The sequence below is a fragment of the Solea solea genome, chromosome 11 (genome assembly GCF_958295425.1).
Source record: "Solea solea chromosome 11, fSolSol10.1, whole genome shotgun sequence".
In the NCBI taxonomy this organism is placed as follows: domain Eukaryota; kingdom Metazoa; phylum Chordata; class Actinopteri; order Pleuronectiformes; family Soleidae; genus Solea; species Solea solea.
The window spans coordinates 10,197,648-10,215,137 of NC_081144.1; the positions used below are offsets into that span (position 1 = coordinate 10,197,648).

The 17,490-nt window shown below is 38.1% G+C and overlaps 2 protein-coding genes across 2 annotated transcripts; both read left to right on the forward strand.

The window, feature by feature from the left end:
* Positions 1 to 93: 93 nt before the first annotated feature.
* LOC131468821 (uncharacterized) lies at positions 94 to 6,021 on the forward strand. Its single transcript, XM_058643453.1, has 7 exons — positions 94 to 224; positions 2,255 to 2,608; positions 2,683 to 2,832; positions 4,048 to 4,155; positions 4,416 to 4,444; positions 4,527 to 4,676; positions 5,112 to 6,021. Exons 1-7 carry the CDS (start codon positions 194 to 196, stop codon positions 5,253 to 5,255), a joined length of 966 nt encoding a protein of 321 aa, XP_058499436.1. The 5' UTR covers positions 94 to 193; the 3' UTR covers positions 5,256 to 6,021.
* Positions 6,022 to 10,609: 4,588 nt separating this feature from the next.
* Positions 10,610 to 17,237, forward strand: LOC131468870 (uncharacterized). The gene is made up of 7 exons (XM_058643542.1): positions 10,610 to 10,725; positions 12,744 to 13,097; positions 13,172 to 13,309; positions 14,762 to 14,869; positions 15,130 to 15,158; positions 15,241 to 15,390; positions 16,095 to 17,237. The coding sequence occupies exons 1-7, from the start codon at positions 10,656 to 10,658 to the stop codon at positions 16,281 to 16,283; spliced, it is 1,038 nt and encodes a 345-aa protein (XP_058499525.1). The 5' UTR covers positions 10,610 to 10,655; the 3' UTR covers positions 16,284 to 17,237.
* The last annotated feature ends 253 nt before the right edge of the window (positions 17,238 to 17,490 follow it).

Here is a 17,490-nt window from a genome sequence, read left to right on the forward strand (position 1 = left end):
CATGATGTCTCTGCCCCACCCCTATGTGTTTCCTGAAATCCAGTCTGAATGTTACATATTAGAGGGGGAGGAGAATGTGTTTCATGTTTGGAGTGTCAGTCATTTCAATAAAGTTTACTTAGAGAAGTGAGAACTTCCTGGTTTACCACTGCAGATGGAAGTGAGGCAGTGGTGAAACCTCATAGCCTCAACAATGAGAGTCCATCACTTCTGCTTCTTTGTCAGTGAGTAAATGGTTTTTATGTCTCTTCCAACTCATGCCTTTCATCCTCTTTTGTTCTTTACAGTTGAAAAAGTTGTCACTTTATGTATCAATTCTTTATTTATGTTGCTTCAACTGGCCGAGGTTGGTTCCCTTTTGCTTTTGTTAACTTTTTTTGCTGAACTCCACAAACATTCCCATTCCCACAGTTCAAAAAATGTAATGTTATGTCATTTTTTAAATGTGTAAAACCTGCATTCACTCCTGGGTGAACATTAGGCTGAATTGAAAATGTTCATATCTTCTTTATTGTATTATTGCTGGAGATGCACCATTTTCCTTTGCAATGCTACCATGCATTCATCTTCCAAATGTTTGTCGTGATTCTTACTTTTTTCAATCAATGCTCATGTTTCTCAAACTGTGGTACGGGTAGCACCAGTGGTACGTCAGCTTCCTCTGGTGGTACTAATCAAAAATACTGTTCTACTGTATATACCAGGGTATGTGATCGGAGTAGAGCTGAGGAATTTTGACTGGAGTGTGTGGAAAATAAAACAAATAACAAAATGATAATAATAAATTAAATAACAATAATTAGAGCCATCTTATCTTTTGCTCCATCTTAATCTAATTTCACTATACCAGTGTGTGAAGTTTATGTAAGGAAGACAAGAGAGCAAATTATCGTTTTGGAAATAAATCTGCCTCTTGTGAAAAGTGTTTTTGCTCGGCCTATTTAAAACACTTTATTTTTTAACGTTGGTAATAATGGGGTCACTTCAAGAGCTCAATATTTTCTCAGGTGGTACTTGGTATGAAACTATGCTCTAAACGATCCATTTAAGGAGAGACTAAAAAAGAGTAACCACTATAATGTAATCACTGAGGAGAGGTCGTCTCTGTTTAGTGAAATGAGCCCTAACTTACCAAACAGGCGAACTCTAACAGCACACAACACACAGGCAGGCAGTAATGAGCTGATCGTGTCATCAAAATCGGGCACTTCTCTCCAGATGTAAAGCCCTGATTAATTATGAAATCTTATGCACAAGTTTAAATGTTCATGTAAAATATGTGAGACGTAGCATTTTAACAGACTGAGACTTATCAATATTCATACTTCGTACTTGGCAAGTATGTACTCCAGTCGTACATCCTTAGGATATTGAGAAACAGCCATTCTGTCTTGACTGCAGCTTTATGTCACTTCCTGCTGCTCTGTTTTCTTTCAGCCTTTAACCGTTCAACCTGTACTTTTGTAAGGGGAAGCTTAAAGGCGACAGCTCAGCTCAGGTTCCCATGTCTTATTTATGTCTGTCTCAAACCATAGGGTTTAATTCCAACTTTAAATACAGAGAGAGTGTGCACTTCCTAAACTGTCACTGTGAGTGGTTCCACAGCCTGGTAACTGAAGGCTCTACTCTTAAGGCCCTGCTATACTTCCACTCACAGCACTCGGTCCCAACACGCATTGTGCGCGTGATGCCAATTGCGTCATCAACGCTGAATTCCCGAATTGAACTGAACTTCTGCCCCACCTGTAGGTGGAGTATTAAGCCTCGCTCAACAAGCAGAAAATCACATTTAGACAACAGAAGAAGTAGTCGCCAAGGTTAGTCCTCCGAGCCTCAACCTGGTGACCCTCGAACACCCCAACATCCCCTGACGGGCCTTTCAACTACCAGATGTATCCGAGGGAGCTGTAGCATCGTTCGCTTCTTTTTGGTAGGAATGCATCCTATTCCCTGCGTCCAGACTTGTACCGCCACCCGATGGTGACCCTGACGCGTGAGTATAACAGGGTCCGTGAAATGCGACACACGCTGCATGTGCTTGGAAGTATACCAGGGCTTTTACAGACTCTGGGAACCACTCTTTTATCACTAGTTCTTACTCCTAACATTTACATCTTAATCTAACGGGATTATGGGAGTCTGAAGAATAGTCTTAGTATTATTCTCCACCGGCTGAGCGAGACAACACTGAGCAGAAATGATCATCAAGCTGTTTCTTACAGGAAGATATTAACGGTGTTCGTCTTTCCAACAGTGCTGCTGAGTGATAATGATAACGCGGGTCTCGTTAGTGCTGGTGAGACCGTCTGGACTGGAACTGAAGGAGGATCCATCACAGTTCATTGCTCGTTTTATGTTAGTGGATCGATGGCGAGCTTCTGTAAGGAGAGCTGTGACGAGGAAGGAAACATTCTCGTTCAGACAGACGGCGACAGAGCTTGGAACGACAGATACAGCCTTGAATATAAAAGACAATCTTATCTGAAATATGAACAAATTTTTGCAACCATCACAAATCTGAAGAAGTCTGACTCAGGATGGTACATGTGTCGTTTGGAACGATTGCTTTCCACTGCATATGAGAAGATTCAGATCATTGTCAAAGATGGTGAGTTTCTACGTGAAATCTTTATTTTTTTATTTCCTGCACGGCCTGTTTCTGATGATTTGATTGTTTTACAGCTCCAACCACTGCAGATGCACCACCACCACCACCACCATCATCATCATCATCATCATCGACAGCAGCAGCAGCAACGACCACAGCTTCAGCCACGTCACAGAGTTTCACTTCTACACAATTCACGTCCCAACCTGTCCTCCAACTGAAACGTAACTATGGGTCGTTTTGGGCGCTGGTTTTGAAAACGTAGACATAGGTCATAATGACTCTGAGAGTGAGACATTATCTTCAGGTTCACCTAAGTTCTAGCTCTCGAAAAAGTTCATTATGATTATTATTTATCTATCCATGTTTTCATTTGTGTACAATCACCTGAATATACAGCATGGAGGCCTAGAATGAATAAACTGTACTTTGTGTGGGACTGCACACCATCTGTTTTTATGATACCAAAAAGGTCAACGTAGATTCACCTTCACTGTTGTCTTATGTATCCAGTTGTTGTTATTACTGACACGAGCATGAAAGAAGCCCTTTGACACTGGTGAAAAAGTATTTAACGGCATTTTACTTTAAAATGTAGTCAAGTAAAAAAAAAGTCACAAAGTGCAAATGAATGAATATTGATGTGGAGCACTAGTGCGCAGTGATATGTTACTGACGACATGACGGGGGACATATTCAAGTGACGCAATAATTATTTCATTATTCAAATAATGGAGCAAACGCCCACCAAATACATAAATGCCTGCTTTTCCCCATTACAATGTTAAAATGTACAGAGGCTATAAGAATGTGCAATATAGAGTGTCTTATATCCTTTTTTTCAGCACAACCTATAGGCAAATCTGATGAAATGATTTTTTTTCTCCCATTTTCACCAACTATATAAAAAATGAATCATAACTTTGATTCAAAGACAAAAAAACACATTTTGTCATAAGCCTGAAGATGTGGCCTATAAACACACGGCCCCAGGATGTCAATATAAAGAGTTGTGTATTATTCCCGCTGCAATTTACCAAGGGTGCACCTGCAGCACAGATCTGTGCCTTGTGAACACTCATGTTTAATGCACTTTAAAATAAAACAAACAAACAGATAAACTATAATAAAAGGATATGGAAGAAAAGAGGAAGTGGTAGTTGGTAGTATCAAAAATAACATGAGGGTGTGATTCAAAATGGTCTTTCTCATCTTCTTGTCCTCAGTCAGCTGAGGATAAAGCAGCAGAGAATGAATGCACGGACACATGTAGCCACTGTAATGGATATACAGTATGGTCTATTTGGTATTATATGTATGTAAATAAATCAATGTATATATAATGCACTTATATTCATTGTTGGTTAGAGTGATGTTTTTGCCTTAAGGCACTGAATTTGATCTCAAAACACTGCTTTTTTGTTTTTGTTTTTTTACAGTGAACAACAATGTACTGATGTATGTGAGCCTGATTCTGCTTTTCATAATCATCGTATTATCAGTGGCTGTGCTGGTTTTCTGCAGGAACAGAGCCAGTAAAACTAAAGGTAAAGTCACCCAATTATCATTTACATCAATCATCTCTAGCTCTGAAACCAGGCTTTGAACCAATAGAATAGAATATCTGTTCCTAATAAAGTGGCTGTTGAGTGTATGTACTATAAGTAGTGTGCTCACGTGCAGTCACATGTTGTACGACTGTGGATCAAACAAATTCAACAAAATAATCATGCACATTAGAGGAATGAATTTCTGTTTAAGAAATGACAAAATGCTCAAAGTGACAGTAAAGAAGTATGTTTTCCAGAATCTCCAGAAAAAACAGAGGAACACGAGGTGAGTTTCAGTAAACGAGGGTCACTTTGTTGTTTGTTAAATCAGCTGATACTGAGTTCAACCAGAACTCCTCCTACTGCAGGTCAGCCAAGTGTACGAGGAGGTCAGAGACGAGTCCAGACACAGCAGAGCGCTTCCTGTGGAGGACTTGACTTATTCTCTCGAACAATTCACCAAACCGGACAGTAACGAAACCACAGACTGCTACACTTTGCTCACAGCTCAGAACACAGTGAGTAGAAAAGTGTGACAGGAAGTGACAATGGTTCATTTAGATTACCAGCGCATGGGACTAGGGCTGCATCTAACGATTATTTTCATAATCCATTAATCCGTCGATTATTTTCTCGATTAATCGAGAAATTGTTTGGTCCATAAAAATGTTGAAAAATGTTGATCAGTGGAAATGACGATGTTCTCGAATGTCTTGTACCTACAGAGTGAGGACAGAGTTTACAGCAACATAACCAAAGTATAGTTGAAGTCAACTTCACCACTGATCGTTTGTAAATCTTACACACTGTACCTTTAAATACAGAGCAGGTGCACAGTTAACCTCTGAAATAGTCGCATGTGTTGATTCCTCACCATCATCACTAGTCCAAAAGGAAAGTGTAGTGTTACTGTGTTGGTATCAGACATGAGGTTTATGTTTATTTTCTTCCAGGCTGGATCTGGAGCAGCTGAGCATCAGAAAGGAAACACCGTCATCTACTCTGTGGTTCAGGCAAACATGAGCGCTGTGAGTCACAGTGACGATGCTTCATTTCCTCTGTACTCCACTGTCGCCTCACACGAGCAGAAACTTTAACGCTGCCGCCTCAGTTGAATGTAACACATCTAAACTCACATCATAGTGCACTTGGTTCCCACCCATTGCAAGCTGAACACACGGTTTTATTTTAGGGTTGGTTCACTTCTTGTTTTCAAACCTCAAGTGAATAATAAGTGATAGACAAAATGAACGTGTGCTGAAATGTCCTTCAGTTATTGGTCACACAAGAAGACAAAATATGTCACACAATTTCTCCAACATGGTGTTGCCTGTAAACCACACGAGGAGGCACACATGATGTTTCTGCTCGGACAACCTGCACAAACCAATGTCTGAATATATGAGTTTTATACAAGAGATTATGGAAACTATACAAGAGGTCTAGCGTTCTCTGAAATACAAAGAGGAACCAGTGAGGAAAGCAAATGTTTGTATTAGCCCGGCTCCAAGTGATTCACCCGAGACAACCCACTTTAAGAGGACCAGAGTCCAGTTCTGTGGTTTGCACCAGACGTCTTGGACAATATCCAAGAGACGAATACGCTCCGGGTTCAGTTTAACTGGACTAAACAAGGCTCTCCTCAGTTAAGCTATGGATATTAAATAAGCTGTTATGGTTATTTTAGAAAACCTGCACTCGATTGCCAACAGTTGACAGGAAGCAACGATCAAAAAGTGTGAAGTTAAAATAGTATGTATTACATATGTATATAAAAACGTTATTGGGATTTGATATTGAATTTATGCTTCAGTTTAAACATTATAATTGTCCACCTGTCCATCTGAATGTAGAGATTTCTGTCCTTTAGTCTTTCCCTCTTATTATTATTAGTAGTAGTAGTGATATTTTAAGTACCCATTGTACTACACCACACAGTGCTTATAACATTGAAATTTTCATGTCTTACTATAGCATATTTATTTGAAATGTTAATATGACAATTGCTACAACTGCATTACATACCTTTTTTTTAATGCATTACTGATATTAAATGACAATAAACCAACATTGTTATACCCGACTGTGACATTTTTGTGGTGTAATAAAACATTTTTTTGCTTTTTTCCCCCCAAACTGTGGTATTTTTTACTTCTTGAATGGATACTTTGATATTTTTTCATTAAATTCCATTCTATTTTTCTTAAGCTTTACAACACTGACATTAAGACTTAATATTTGGTGTTATTATGACATTTTCGATATTTATGACATGCTGTATTGTTTGAACTTGTTTTTTTCCATCGACAGTGACATGCTGTATAAGACTGTTTCTTCACTTTTCATGGTTTACTTTACTTTTCTTGCATTTATACGACCTGCTTTGTAGAAATGTAAAGTTTGGTCAGTGGCAGCAAACACTGGTTTTAAGCTCTAAGAACTTTCAGTAAAAGACAGAAAGTAAATGACATGTTTTTTAATGAAAATACATTTGACATGTATTGAACGTTTTACACAGTATATGGTCTTAACATTTTACAAAACACTTGTATAAATATTCACAGTGCAGTGTACGTGTCCACTTTACACGGTGAGCACTGATATTGCTGAACCTCACGCTGAAATATAAATGCAACCTGATTCATCGCGCTGTTCATGTCCATTCTTCCATCAGGACCGAGGCGTGACTTTAAAATAAATGACCTGAAGTAAACATACATAATATTATTATTATTGTTATTACAGGTTTATATCATTTGATGCCTCGACTGCAGTTCTGCTCGTCCATGTTGTCGATTTAAAACACACACACACACACAGAAAAAGGACAGAAAAAATCTGTTTAACTTAAAAGTTCCCTTTACAGCCTTACAGTGCAAAACAATTAAATAAAATAACAAAACGATGAAGTTAAATAATATTTGCATATGATGTTTAAATAAAGGGAGTGTCGGATAAAAAAAACTAATTCTGTGGCACAATAAAGGCAAACACACAGGAGGGAAGGGTGACGGTCAAAGGTCAGCTGACTAAATAAAAGCTGCATAGAATCAATATCACAAATCTCTAATGTAGAGAGAAGACCACTTTGGAAGAAGATCATGTGCTGTTTCTACTCTTGAGAACAACTCTACAACAGAGAGGACCTGAGGCTTCTCAGTTGTTGCATGAACCCAAAACTAAAAGTCCTCCTAATGTTGTGTCCTAATTTCTTAAAACGCACCAATAATTCCACAACAAAAACCTGAAACGCTTGGGTCATGTCGCAGACGTCAAAACTCTGGCTCTCCTGCTCCAGTGTGCAATAATAGATAACTACTCTCTAACTCCAAAGTTCTAGGCAGTCCCTTTAACACAGGAGCAAGTAACATTTGTGGAAGAACATAGACGAGTAACCTCATGATGCAGATTACCGTTTTAAATTCAAAATGTATTCATACAACTGTGATTGTTTTTAAGTGACACTATCTTGAGTGGCGATGCTCTGCTTCACGACGTGGACAATTTCAAACGTGATCCTTCATCTGGCAGATGATACAAGCAATAAACACATCTCAGTGACTCAATATACAATACAATACAAGAGAGTTCATGAGTGTAGAAAAAACATTATTATCCTAGTTAATTAGTGATAAATAAAAATATAGGATTGTGAAGCAAATAAAGGCAAAGTGCAAAAACAACAGAGGCTCGACAGAGAAGTGTCGCCTCCATCATGGCTTCCTGTATAACCAGTCGTTTAAAAAGAAAATACCCATTATTTTTATTTGATAGAGCAGGTCAACGTTAATGTTCTACTGTGTCCAAAGACAACATGTTCAAGTTACTGTTTCTTGTTCTCTGGTAGTTTCTTCTGTTTATCATGAGTCATATCTTCACTGTGCATCTCAACCATTATGGTCAAACACCAAGATCATACTTCTGTTTCACTGCGGCTTAAAAAGCATTGAGCAGTCACTGGAGGCTGACTCTGTGTTTTGTGTTTCTCCATTTTGATTCTCAATAGAGCGAAAATAAAATGGTGGTCTATTTACATAACTGTGTTTTCTATCAGGTATTCTCTTGATTAATTGATTATTTGATCAATAAGACATCAGAGTGAGATATCTATTACAACTTTTCAACCCCCAGAGGAACAAATCCAACCAGAAATGAAACTGAATCTAATAAATACAGTGCTGTGAAAAAGTATTCGCCTTATTTCTTATAGTTTGCATGTTTATCACACTTACATGTTTCAGATGTTCCTACATTTTATGTTGGGTTATCTTTGTATCTAATATTTAAATTTGTTTGAAAATCTGAAACATTTAAATGTGACAAACATGTAAAAAAAAAAAAAAAAGAAATCAAGAAAGGGGCAAATACTTTTTCACAGCACTGTACATGATTATTTCCAGTATAATCCCATAGACCATTTATCGTTTTGTCTTAGATTGTGAAGTAAATTACATGTCAGTTGGGATTAGCTCCAGTTCCCCAAGTGGTAGATAAAGAATGAATATTCTCTTCTCTATTTTCAGTGATTCTAGGACTTTTTTCCCATGATCACAATGTTTCTCCAGAGGATGCAGTGCTTGTAAAAGACCACCAGAGGGAGCTGTAGCCTGCTGACTATTCAGGAGGAGGGACAACTTCACAGCGAGGGGGACAACATTTTGTGGGCAGAATAAAAACAACTCTCCACTTCTTGACCAACGAAAGGTTGGTTAGGTGTCTCGCTGTGTGAAGTGTTGTGTCTCACTTTCACGCCTCTCTGGTGAAGCTTCTGACGGATGCAGACAGCAGTTCATCATGTGAGTGTGAAACTGGACAATGATGAGGAAATGTCACAGAAACCCAAAGAAACTTGTTCAATTAAATTTCATAAATTATGATACAATGAGAGAAGACACAACCAACCATGAAGCAAATGAGAGGGAGTTCAAAAGCAAGAAGAGAAACTTTGAAAACGGGAAAGTGTAGTGATAAGGAAAATACAATGACATCGGGGACGAAGAACATACAGTGCTGGAACAATTTCCTTTCACGGCCTGAAACTCAGTAACAACGAGACAAAATCATTGTTTGAGTGACGACATACTATACTATGACTTTTTTGAGTGATTTTGGACAACATACTATAGTATGACTTTTTTGACCGATTTTGGACGACATACTATACTATGATTTTTTTTGAGTGATTTTGGACGACATACTATACCATTCCTTTTTTGACCAATTTTTGACGACATACTATACTATGACTTTTTTGACCGATTTTGGACGACATACTATACTATGACTTTTTTGACCGATTTTTGACGACATACTATACTATGACTTTTTTGACCGATTTTGGACGACATACTATACTATGACTTTTTTGACCGATTTTTGACGACATACTATACTATGACTTTTTTGACCGATTTTGGACGACATACTATACTATGACTTTTTTGACCGATTTTTGACGACATACTATACTATTCCTTTTTTGAGTGATTTTGAAAGACATACTATACTATGACTTTTTTGACCGATTTTGGACAACATACTATACTATGCCTTTTTGACTCATTTTGGTCAACATACTATACTATGACGATTGACCGATTTTGGACGACATACTATACCATGACTTTTTCGAGTGATTTTGGATGACATCCTGTACTATTACTTTTTTGAGTGATTTTGGACGACATACTATACTATGACTTTTTTCACCCAGTTTGGACGACATATTATGCCATGACGTTTTTGACCGATTTTGGACGACATACTATACTATGACGATTGACCGATTTTGGACGACATACTATATCATGACTTTTTTGAGTGATTTTGGACGACATACTATACTATTACTTTTTTGACCGATTTTGGACGACATACTATACAATTACTTTTTTGTCTAATTTTGGACGCCTTACTATACTATGAATTTTTTGTCACATTTTGGACGCTTTACTATACTATGAATGATGCGACACCAGTGTCTCGTTATTTTTTCTCGTAACATTCTGACTTTTTCTCTCAATAATATGACATCTTTCTCATAACATTCTGACTTTTTAGGGTTCGAGCAAAAGGTACGTAGTTTAATATCACAACTTAGTTTTAATAATATTACGACTATATTGTCATAATATTACGACTTTATTTTCATAATATTACGACTTCATTCTCGAAAGATAATTTTTTTCTCTCTCTTCAGTTTGGCCCTACAGTAATAATAATAACAAAAAAAGTGATTTGATATTATATGACAATAAGTCAATAACGTCACTAAGCAGACACTTTCATCCAAAGCAACTTTCAAGAGAATTGACTACAACCTGCCAGGGGTTGAACTTGTGACCATGATGTCTCTGCCCCACCCCTATGTGTTTCCTGAAATCCAGTCTGAATGTTACATATTAGAGGGGGAGGAGAATGTGTTTCATGTTTGGAGTGTCAGTCATTTCAATAAAGTTTACTTAGAGAAGTGAGAACTTCCTGGTTTACCACTGCAGATGGAAGTGAGGCAGTGGTCAAACCTCATAGCCTCAACAATGAGAGTCCATCACTTCTGCTTCTTTGTCAGTGAGTAAATGGTTTTTATGTCTCTTCCAACTCATGCCTTTCATCCTCTTTTGTTCTTTACAGTTGAAAAAGTTGTCACTTTATGTATCAATTCTTTATTTATGTTGCTTCAACTGGCCGAGGTTGGTTCCCTTTTGCATTTGTTAACTTTTTTTTGCTGAACTCCACAAACACCACAGTTCAAAAAATGTAATGTTATGTCATTTTTTAAATGTGTAAAACCTGCATTCACTCCTGGGTGAACATTAGGCTGAATTGAAAATGTTCATATCTTCTTTATTGTATTATTGCTGGAGATGCACCATTTTCCTTTGCAATGCTACCATGCATTCATCTTCCAAATGTTTGTCGTGATTCTTACTTTTTTCAATCAATGCTCATGTTTCTCAAACTGTGGTACGGGTAGCACCAGTGGTATGTCAGCTTCCTCTGGTGGTACTAATCAAAAATACTGTTCTACTGTATATACCAGGGTATGTGATCGGAGTAGAGCTGAGGAATTTTGACTGGAGTGTGTGGAAAATAAAACAAATAACAAAATGATAATAATAAATTAAATAACAATAATTAGAGCCATCTTATCTTTTGCTCCATCTTAATCTAATTTCACTATACCAGTGTGTGAAGTTTATGTAAGGAAGACAAGAGAGCAAATTATCGTTTTGGAAATAAATCTGCCTCTTGTGAAAAGGATTTTTGCTCGGCCTATTTAAAACACTTTATTTTTTAACGTTGGTAATAATGGGGTCACTTCAAGAGCTCAATATTTTCTCAGGTGGTACTTGGTATGAAACTATGCTCTAAACGATCCATTTAAGGAGAGACTAAAAAAGAGTAACCACTATAATGTAATCACTGAGGAGAGGTCGTCTCTGTTTAGTGAAATGAGCCCTAACTTACCAAACAGGCGAACTCTAACAGCACACAACACACAGGCAGGCAGTAATGAGCTGATCGTGTCATCAAAATCGTGCACTTCTCTCCAGATGTAAAGCCCTGATTAATTATGAAATCTTATGCACAAGTTTAAATGTTCATGTAAAATATGTGAGACGTAGCATTTTAACAGACTGAGACTAATCAATATTCATACTTCGTACTTGGCAAGTATGTACTCCAGTCGTACGTCCTTGCATATTAGGATATTGAGAAACAGCCATTCTGTCTTGACTGCAGCTTTATGTCACTTCCTGCTGCTCTGTTTTCTTACAGCCTTTAACCGTTCAACCTGTACTTTTGTAAGGGGAAGCTTAAAGGCGACAGCTCAGCTCAGGTTCCCATGTCTTATTTATGTCTGTCTCAAACCATAGGGTTTAATTCCAACTTTAAATACAGAGAGAGTGTGCACTTCCTGAACTGTCACTGTGAGTGGTTCCACAGCCTGGTAACTGAAGGCTCTACTCTTAAGGCCCTGCTATACTTCCACGCACAGCACTCGGTCCCAACACGCATTGTGCGCATGATGCCAATTGCGTCATCAACGCTGAATTCCCGAATTGAACTGAACTTCTGCCCCACCTGTAGGTGGAGTATTAAGCCTCGCTCAACAAGCAGAAAATAACATTTAGACAACAGAAGAAGTAGTCGCCAAGGTTAGTCCTCCTGGTGACCATCGAACACCCCAACATCCCCTGACGGGCCTTTCAACTACCAGATGTATCCGAGGGAGCTGTAGCATCGTTCGCTTCTTTTTGGTAGGAATGCATCCTATTCCCTGTGTCCAGACTTGTACCGCCACCCGATGGTGACCCTGACGCGTGAGTATAACAGGGTCCGTGAAATGCGACACACGCTGCATGTGCTTGGAAGTATACCAGGGCTTTTACAGACTCTGGGAACCACTCTTTTATCACTAGTTCTTACTCCTAACATTTACATCTTAATCTAACGGGATTATGGGAGTCTGAAGAATAGTCTTAGTGTTCTTCTCCATCGGCTGAGAGAGACAACACTGAGCAGAAATGATCATCAAGCTGTTTCTTACAGGAAGATATTAACGGTGTTCGTCTTTCCAACAGTGCTGCTGAGTGATAATGATAACGCGGGTCTCGTTAGTGCTGGTGAGACCGCCTGGACTGGAACTGAAGGAGGATCCATCACAGTTAATTGCTCGTTTTTCTTTCGTGGATCGATGGCGAGCTTCTGTAAGGAGAGCTGTGACAAGGCAGGAAACATTCTCGTTCAGACAGACGGCGACAGAGCTTGGAACGACAGATACAGCCTTGAATATGAAAGAAAATATTTTCTGGAATATGAAAACATTACTGCGACCATCACAAATCTGAAGAAGTCTGACTCAGGATGGTACATGTGTCGTTTGAAACGATTGCTTTCCACTGCATATGAGAAGATTCAGATCATTGTCAAAGATGGTGAGTTTCTACGTGAAATCTTTATTTTTTTATTTCCTGCACGGCCTGTTTCTGATGATTTGATTGTTTTACAGCTCCAACCACTGCAGATGCACCACCACCACCATCATCATCATCATCATCGACAGCAGCAGCAGCAGCAGCAACGACCACAGCTTCAGCCACGTCACAGAGTTTCACTTCTACATCCCAACCTGTGCTCCAACCGAAACGTAACTATGGGTCGTTTTGGGCGCTGGTTTTGAAAACTTAGACATAGGTCGTCATTCCTGCATACGACCTATATTGAACGTTGCGGTATTTTTCAACTCAAATATGCACATGTGTTACTGAGGTTAGGGTTAGGGCAAAAATGACAGGGTTAGGCTTTTAAAATGAAAAAGGTGGTATAGGGAGTCGAACCCTTGTAGACCACACTTGGGTGCAGTGCTCTCGTCACTATCAAGTTACTGTAAGGTAGACAACCGCTAGGGTCACTGGTTTTGAAAACATAGAGATAGGTCATAATGACTCTGAGAGTGAGACATTATCTTCAGGTTCACCTAAGTTCTAGCTCTCGAAAAAGTTCATTATGATTAATATTTATCTATCCATGTTTTCATTTGTGTACAATCACCTGAATATACAGCATGGAGGCCTAGAATGAATAAACTGTACTTTGTGTGGGACTGCACACCATCTGTTATTATGATACAAAAAAGGTCAACGTAGATTCACCTTCACTGTTGTCTTATGTATCCAGTTGTTGTTATTACTGACACGAGCATGAAAGAAGCCCTTTGACACTGATGAAAAAGTATTTAACGGCACTTTACATTAAAATGTAGTCAAGTAAAAAAAAAGTCACAAAGTGCAAATGAATGAATACTGATGTGGAGCACTAGTGCGCAGTGATATGTTACTGGCGACATGATGGGGGACATATTTAAGTGACGCAATAATTATTTCATTATTCAAATAATGGAGCAAACGCCCACCAAATACATAAATGCCTGCTTTTCCCCATTACTATGTTAAAACGTACAGAGGCTATAAGAATGTGCAATATAGAGTGTCTTATATCCTTTTTTTCAGCACAACCTATAGGCAAATCTGATGATAGGATTTTTTTTCTCCCATTTTCACCAACTATATAAAAATGAATCATAACTTTGATTCAAAGACAAAGAAAACACATGTTGTCATAAGCCTGAAGATGTGACCTATAAACACACGGCCCCAGGATGTCAATATAAAGAGTTGTGTATTATTCCCGCTGCAATTTACCAAGGGTGCACCTGCAGCACAGATCTGTGCCTTGTGAACACTCATGTTTAATGCACTTTAAAATAAAATAAACAAACAGATAAACTATAATAAAAGGATATGGAAGAAAAGAGGAAGTGGTAGTTGGTAGTATCAAAAATAACATGATGGTGTGATTCAAAATGGTCTTTCTCACCTTCTTGCCCTCAGTCAGCTGAGGATAAAGCAGCAGAGAATAAATGCACGGACATATGTAGCCACTGTAATGGATATACAGTATGGTCTATTTGGTATTATATGTATGTAAATAAATCAATGTATATATAATGCACTTATATTCATTGTTGGTTAGAGTGATGTTTTTGCCTTAAGGCACTGAATTTGATCTCAAAACACTGCTTTTTTGTTTTTGTGAACAGTGAACAACAATGTACTGATGTATGTGAGCCTGATTCTGCTTTTCATAATCATCGTATTATCAGTGGCTGTGCTGGTTTTCTGCAGGAACAGAGCCAGTAAAACTAAAGGTAAAGTCACCCAATTATCTTTTACATCAATCATCTCTAGCTCTGAAACCAGGCTTTGAACCAATAGAATAGAATATCTGTTCCTAATAAAGTGGCTGTTGAGTGTATGTACTATAAGTAGTGTGCTCACGTGCAGTTACATTTTATACGACTGTGGATCAAACAAATTCAACAACATAATCATGCACATTAGAGGAATGAATTTCTGTTTAAGAAATGACTAAATGCCCAAAGTGACAGTAAAGAAGTATGTTTTCCAGAATCTCCAGAAAAAACAGAGGAACACGAGGTGAGTTTCAGTAAACGAGGGTCACTTTGTTGTTTGTTAAATCAGCTGATACTGAGTTCAACCAGAACTCCTCCTACTGCAGGTCAGCCAAGTGTACGAGGAGGTCAGAGACGAGTCCAGACACAGCAGAGCGCTTCCTGTGGAGGACTTGACTTATTCTCTCGTACAATTCACCAAACCGGACAGAGACGAAACCACAGACTGCTACACTTTGCTCACAGCTCAGAACACAGTGAGTAGAAAAGTGTGACAGGAAGTGACAATGGTTCATTTAGATTACTAGCGCATGGGACTAGGGCTGCATCTAACGATTATTTTCATAATCCATTAATCCGTCGATTATTTTCTCGATTAATCGAGAAATTGTTTGCTCCATAAAATGTTGAAAAATGTTGATCAGTGGAGATGACGATGTTCGCGAATGTCTTGTTTTGTCCATGAACCAAAATGATTCAGTTTGAACGATTTCTTAGTTCCATGGAGCAAAGAAACCAGACAATAAAATTTAAGACACTGAAAAATCACAGAAACTGGTTTTAATAATTAATAATTAATAATCGATTAATCGAGTAATCGTTTCAGCCCTACATGGGACAAAAAGTCATAAATTGCAAATTAAAAAGTTATGGTATATTTAACAAAAATCCCTCGCCAACATTTATATGTTTATTAAAATACTTATACTAAAAGAGCCATAAGTACCTTCAGAGTGAGGACAGAGTTTACAGCAACATAACCAAAGTATAGTTGAAGTCAACTTCACCACTGATCGTTTGTAAATCTTACACACTGTACCTTTAAATACAGAGCAGGTGCACAGTTAACCTCTGAAATAGTCGCATGTGTTGATTCCTCACCATCATCACTAGTCCAAAAGGAAAGTGTAGTGTTACTGTGTTGGTATCAGACATGAGGTTTATGTTTATTTTATTTCAGGCTGGATCTGCAGCAGCTGAGCATCAGGAACAAACCACCGTCATCTACTTTGTGGTTCAGGCAAACATGAGCGCTGTGAGTCACAGTGACGATGCTTCATTTCCTCTGTACTCCACTGTCGCCTCACAAGGAGGCACACAGGATGTTTATGCTCGGACAACCTGCACAAACCAATGTCTGAATATATGAGTTTTATACAAGAGATTATGGAAACTATACAAGAGGTCTAGCGTTCTCTGAAATACAAAGCGGAACCAGTGAGGAAAGCAAATGTTTGTATTAGCCCGGCTCCAAGTGATTCACCCGAGACAACCCACTTTAAGAGGACCAGAGTCCAGTTCTGTGGTTTGCACCAGACGTCTTGGACAATATCCAAGAGACGAATACGCTCCGGGTTCAGTTTAACTGGACTAAACAAGGCTCTCCTCAGTTAAGCTATGGATATTAAATAAGCTGTTATGGTTATTTTAGAAAACCTGCACTCGATTGCCAACATATATACATATATATACATATGTATATAAAAACGTTATTGGGATTTGATATTGAATTTATGCTTCAGTTTAAACATTATAATTGTCCACCTGTCCATCTGAATGTAGAGATTTCTGTCCTTTAGTCTGTCCCTCTTATTATTATTATTATTAGTAGTAGTAGTGATATTTTTCAAAGTACCCATTGTACGAAACCACACAGTGCTTATAATATTGAAATTTTCATGTCTTACTATAGCATATTTCTTTGTATGACTTTGTTTTAAATTGAAATGTTAATATGACAATTGCTACAACTGCATTACATGTTGTGACATGCTGTATAAAACTGTTTCTTCACTTTTCATGGTTTACTTTACTTTTCTGGCATTTATACGACCTGCTTTGTAGAAATGTAAAGTTTGGTCAGTGGCAGCAAACACTGGTTTTAAGCTCTAAGAACTTTGAGTAAAAGACAAGTGAAGTAAATTACATGTTTTTTTAATGAAAATACATTTGACATGTATTGAACGTTTTACACAGTATATGGTCTTAACATTTTACAAAACACTTGTATAAATATTCACAGTGCAGTGTACGTGTCCACTTTACACGGTGAGCACTGATATTGCTGAACCTCACGCTGAAATATAAATGCAACCTGATTCATCGCGCTGTTCATGTCCATTCTTCCATCAGGACCGAGGCGTGACTTTAAAATAAATGACCTGAAGTAAACATACATAATATTATTATTATTGTTATTACAGGTTGATGTCATTTGATGCCTCGACTGCAGTTCTGCTCGTCCATGTTGTCGATTTAAAACACACACACACACACACAGAAAAAGGACAGAAAAAATCTGTTTAACTTAAAAGTTCCCTTTACAGCCTTACAGTGCAAAACAATTAAATAAAATA

What these genes read in the sequence shown, in the direction of transcription:
- LOC131468821 (XM_058643453.1), top strand. Translation starts at nt 194, where the DNA reads ATGAGAGTCCATCACTTCTGCTTCTTTGTCA. An exon ending in ACCTGTCCTCCAACTGAAAC is followed by an intron (nt 2,833 to 4,047) that starts GTAACTATGGGT and finishes GTTTTTTTACAG; the next exon opens with TGAACAACAATGTACTGATG. An exon ending in TGCTCACAGCTCAGAACACA is followed by an intron (nt 4,677 to 5,111) that starts GTGAGTAGAAAA and finishes ATTTTCTTCCAG; the next exon opens with GCTGGATCTGGAGCAGCTGA.
- LOC131468870 (XM_058643542.1), top strand. Translation starts at nt 10,656, where the DNA reads ATGGAAGTGAGGCAGTGGTCAAACCTCATAGCCTCAACAATGAGAGTC. An exon ending in AAAAAACAGAGGAACACGAG is followed by an intron (nt 15,159 to 15,240) that starts GTGAGTTTCAGT and finishes CTCCTACTGCAG; the next exon opens with GTCAGCCAAGTGTACGAGGA. An exon ending in TGCTCACAGCTCAGAACACA is followed by an intron (nt 15,391 to 16,094) that starts GTGAGTAGAAAA and finishes ATTTTATTTCAG; the next exon opens with GCTGGATCTGCAGCAGCTGA.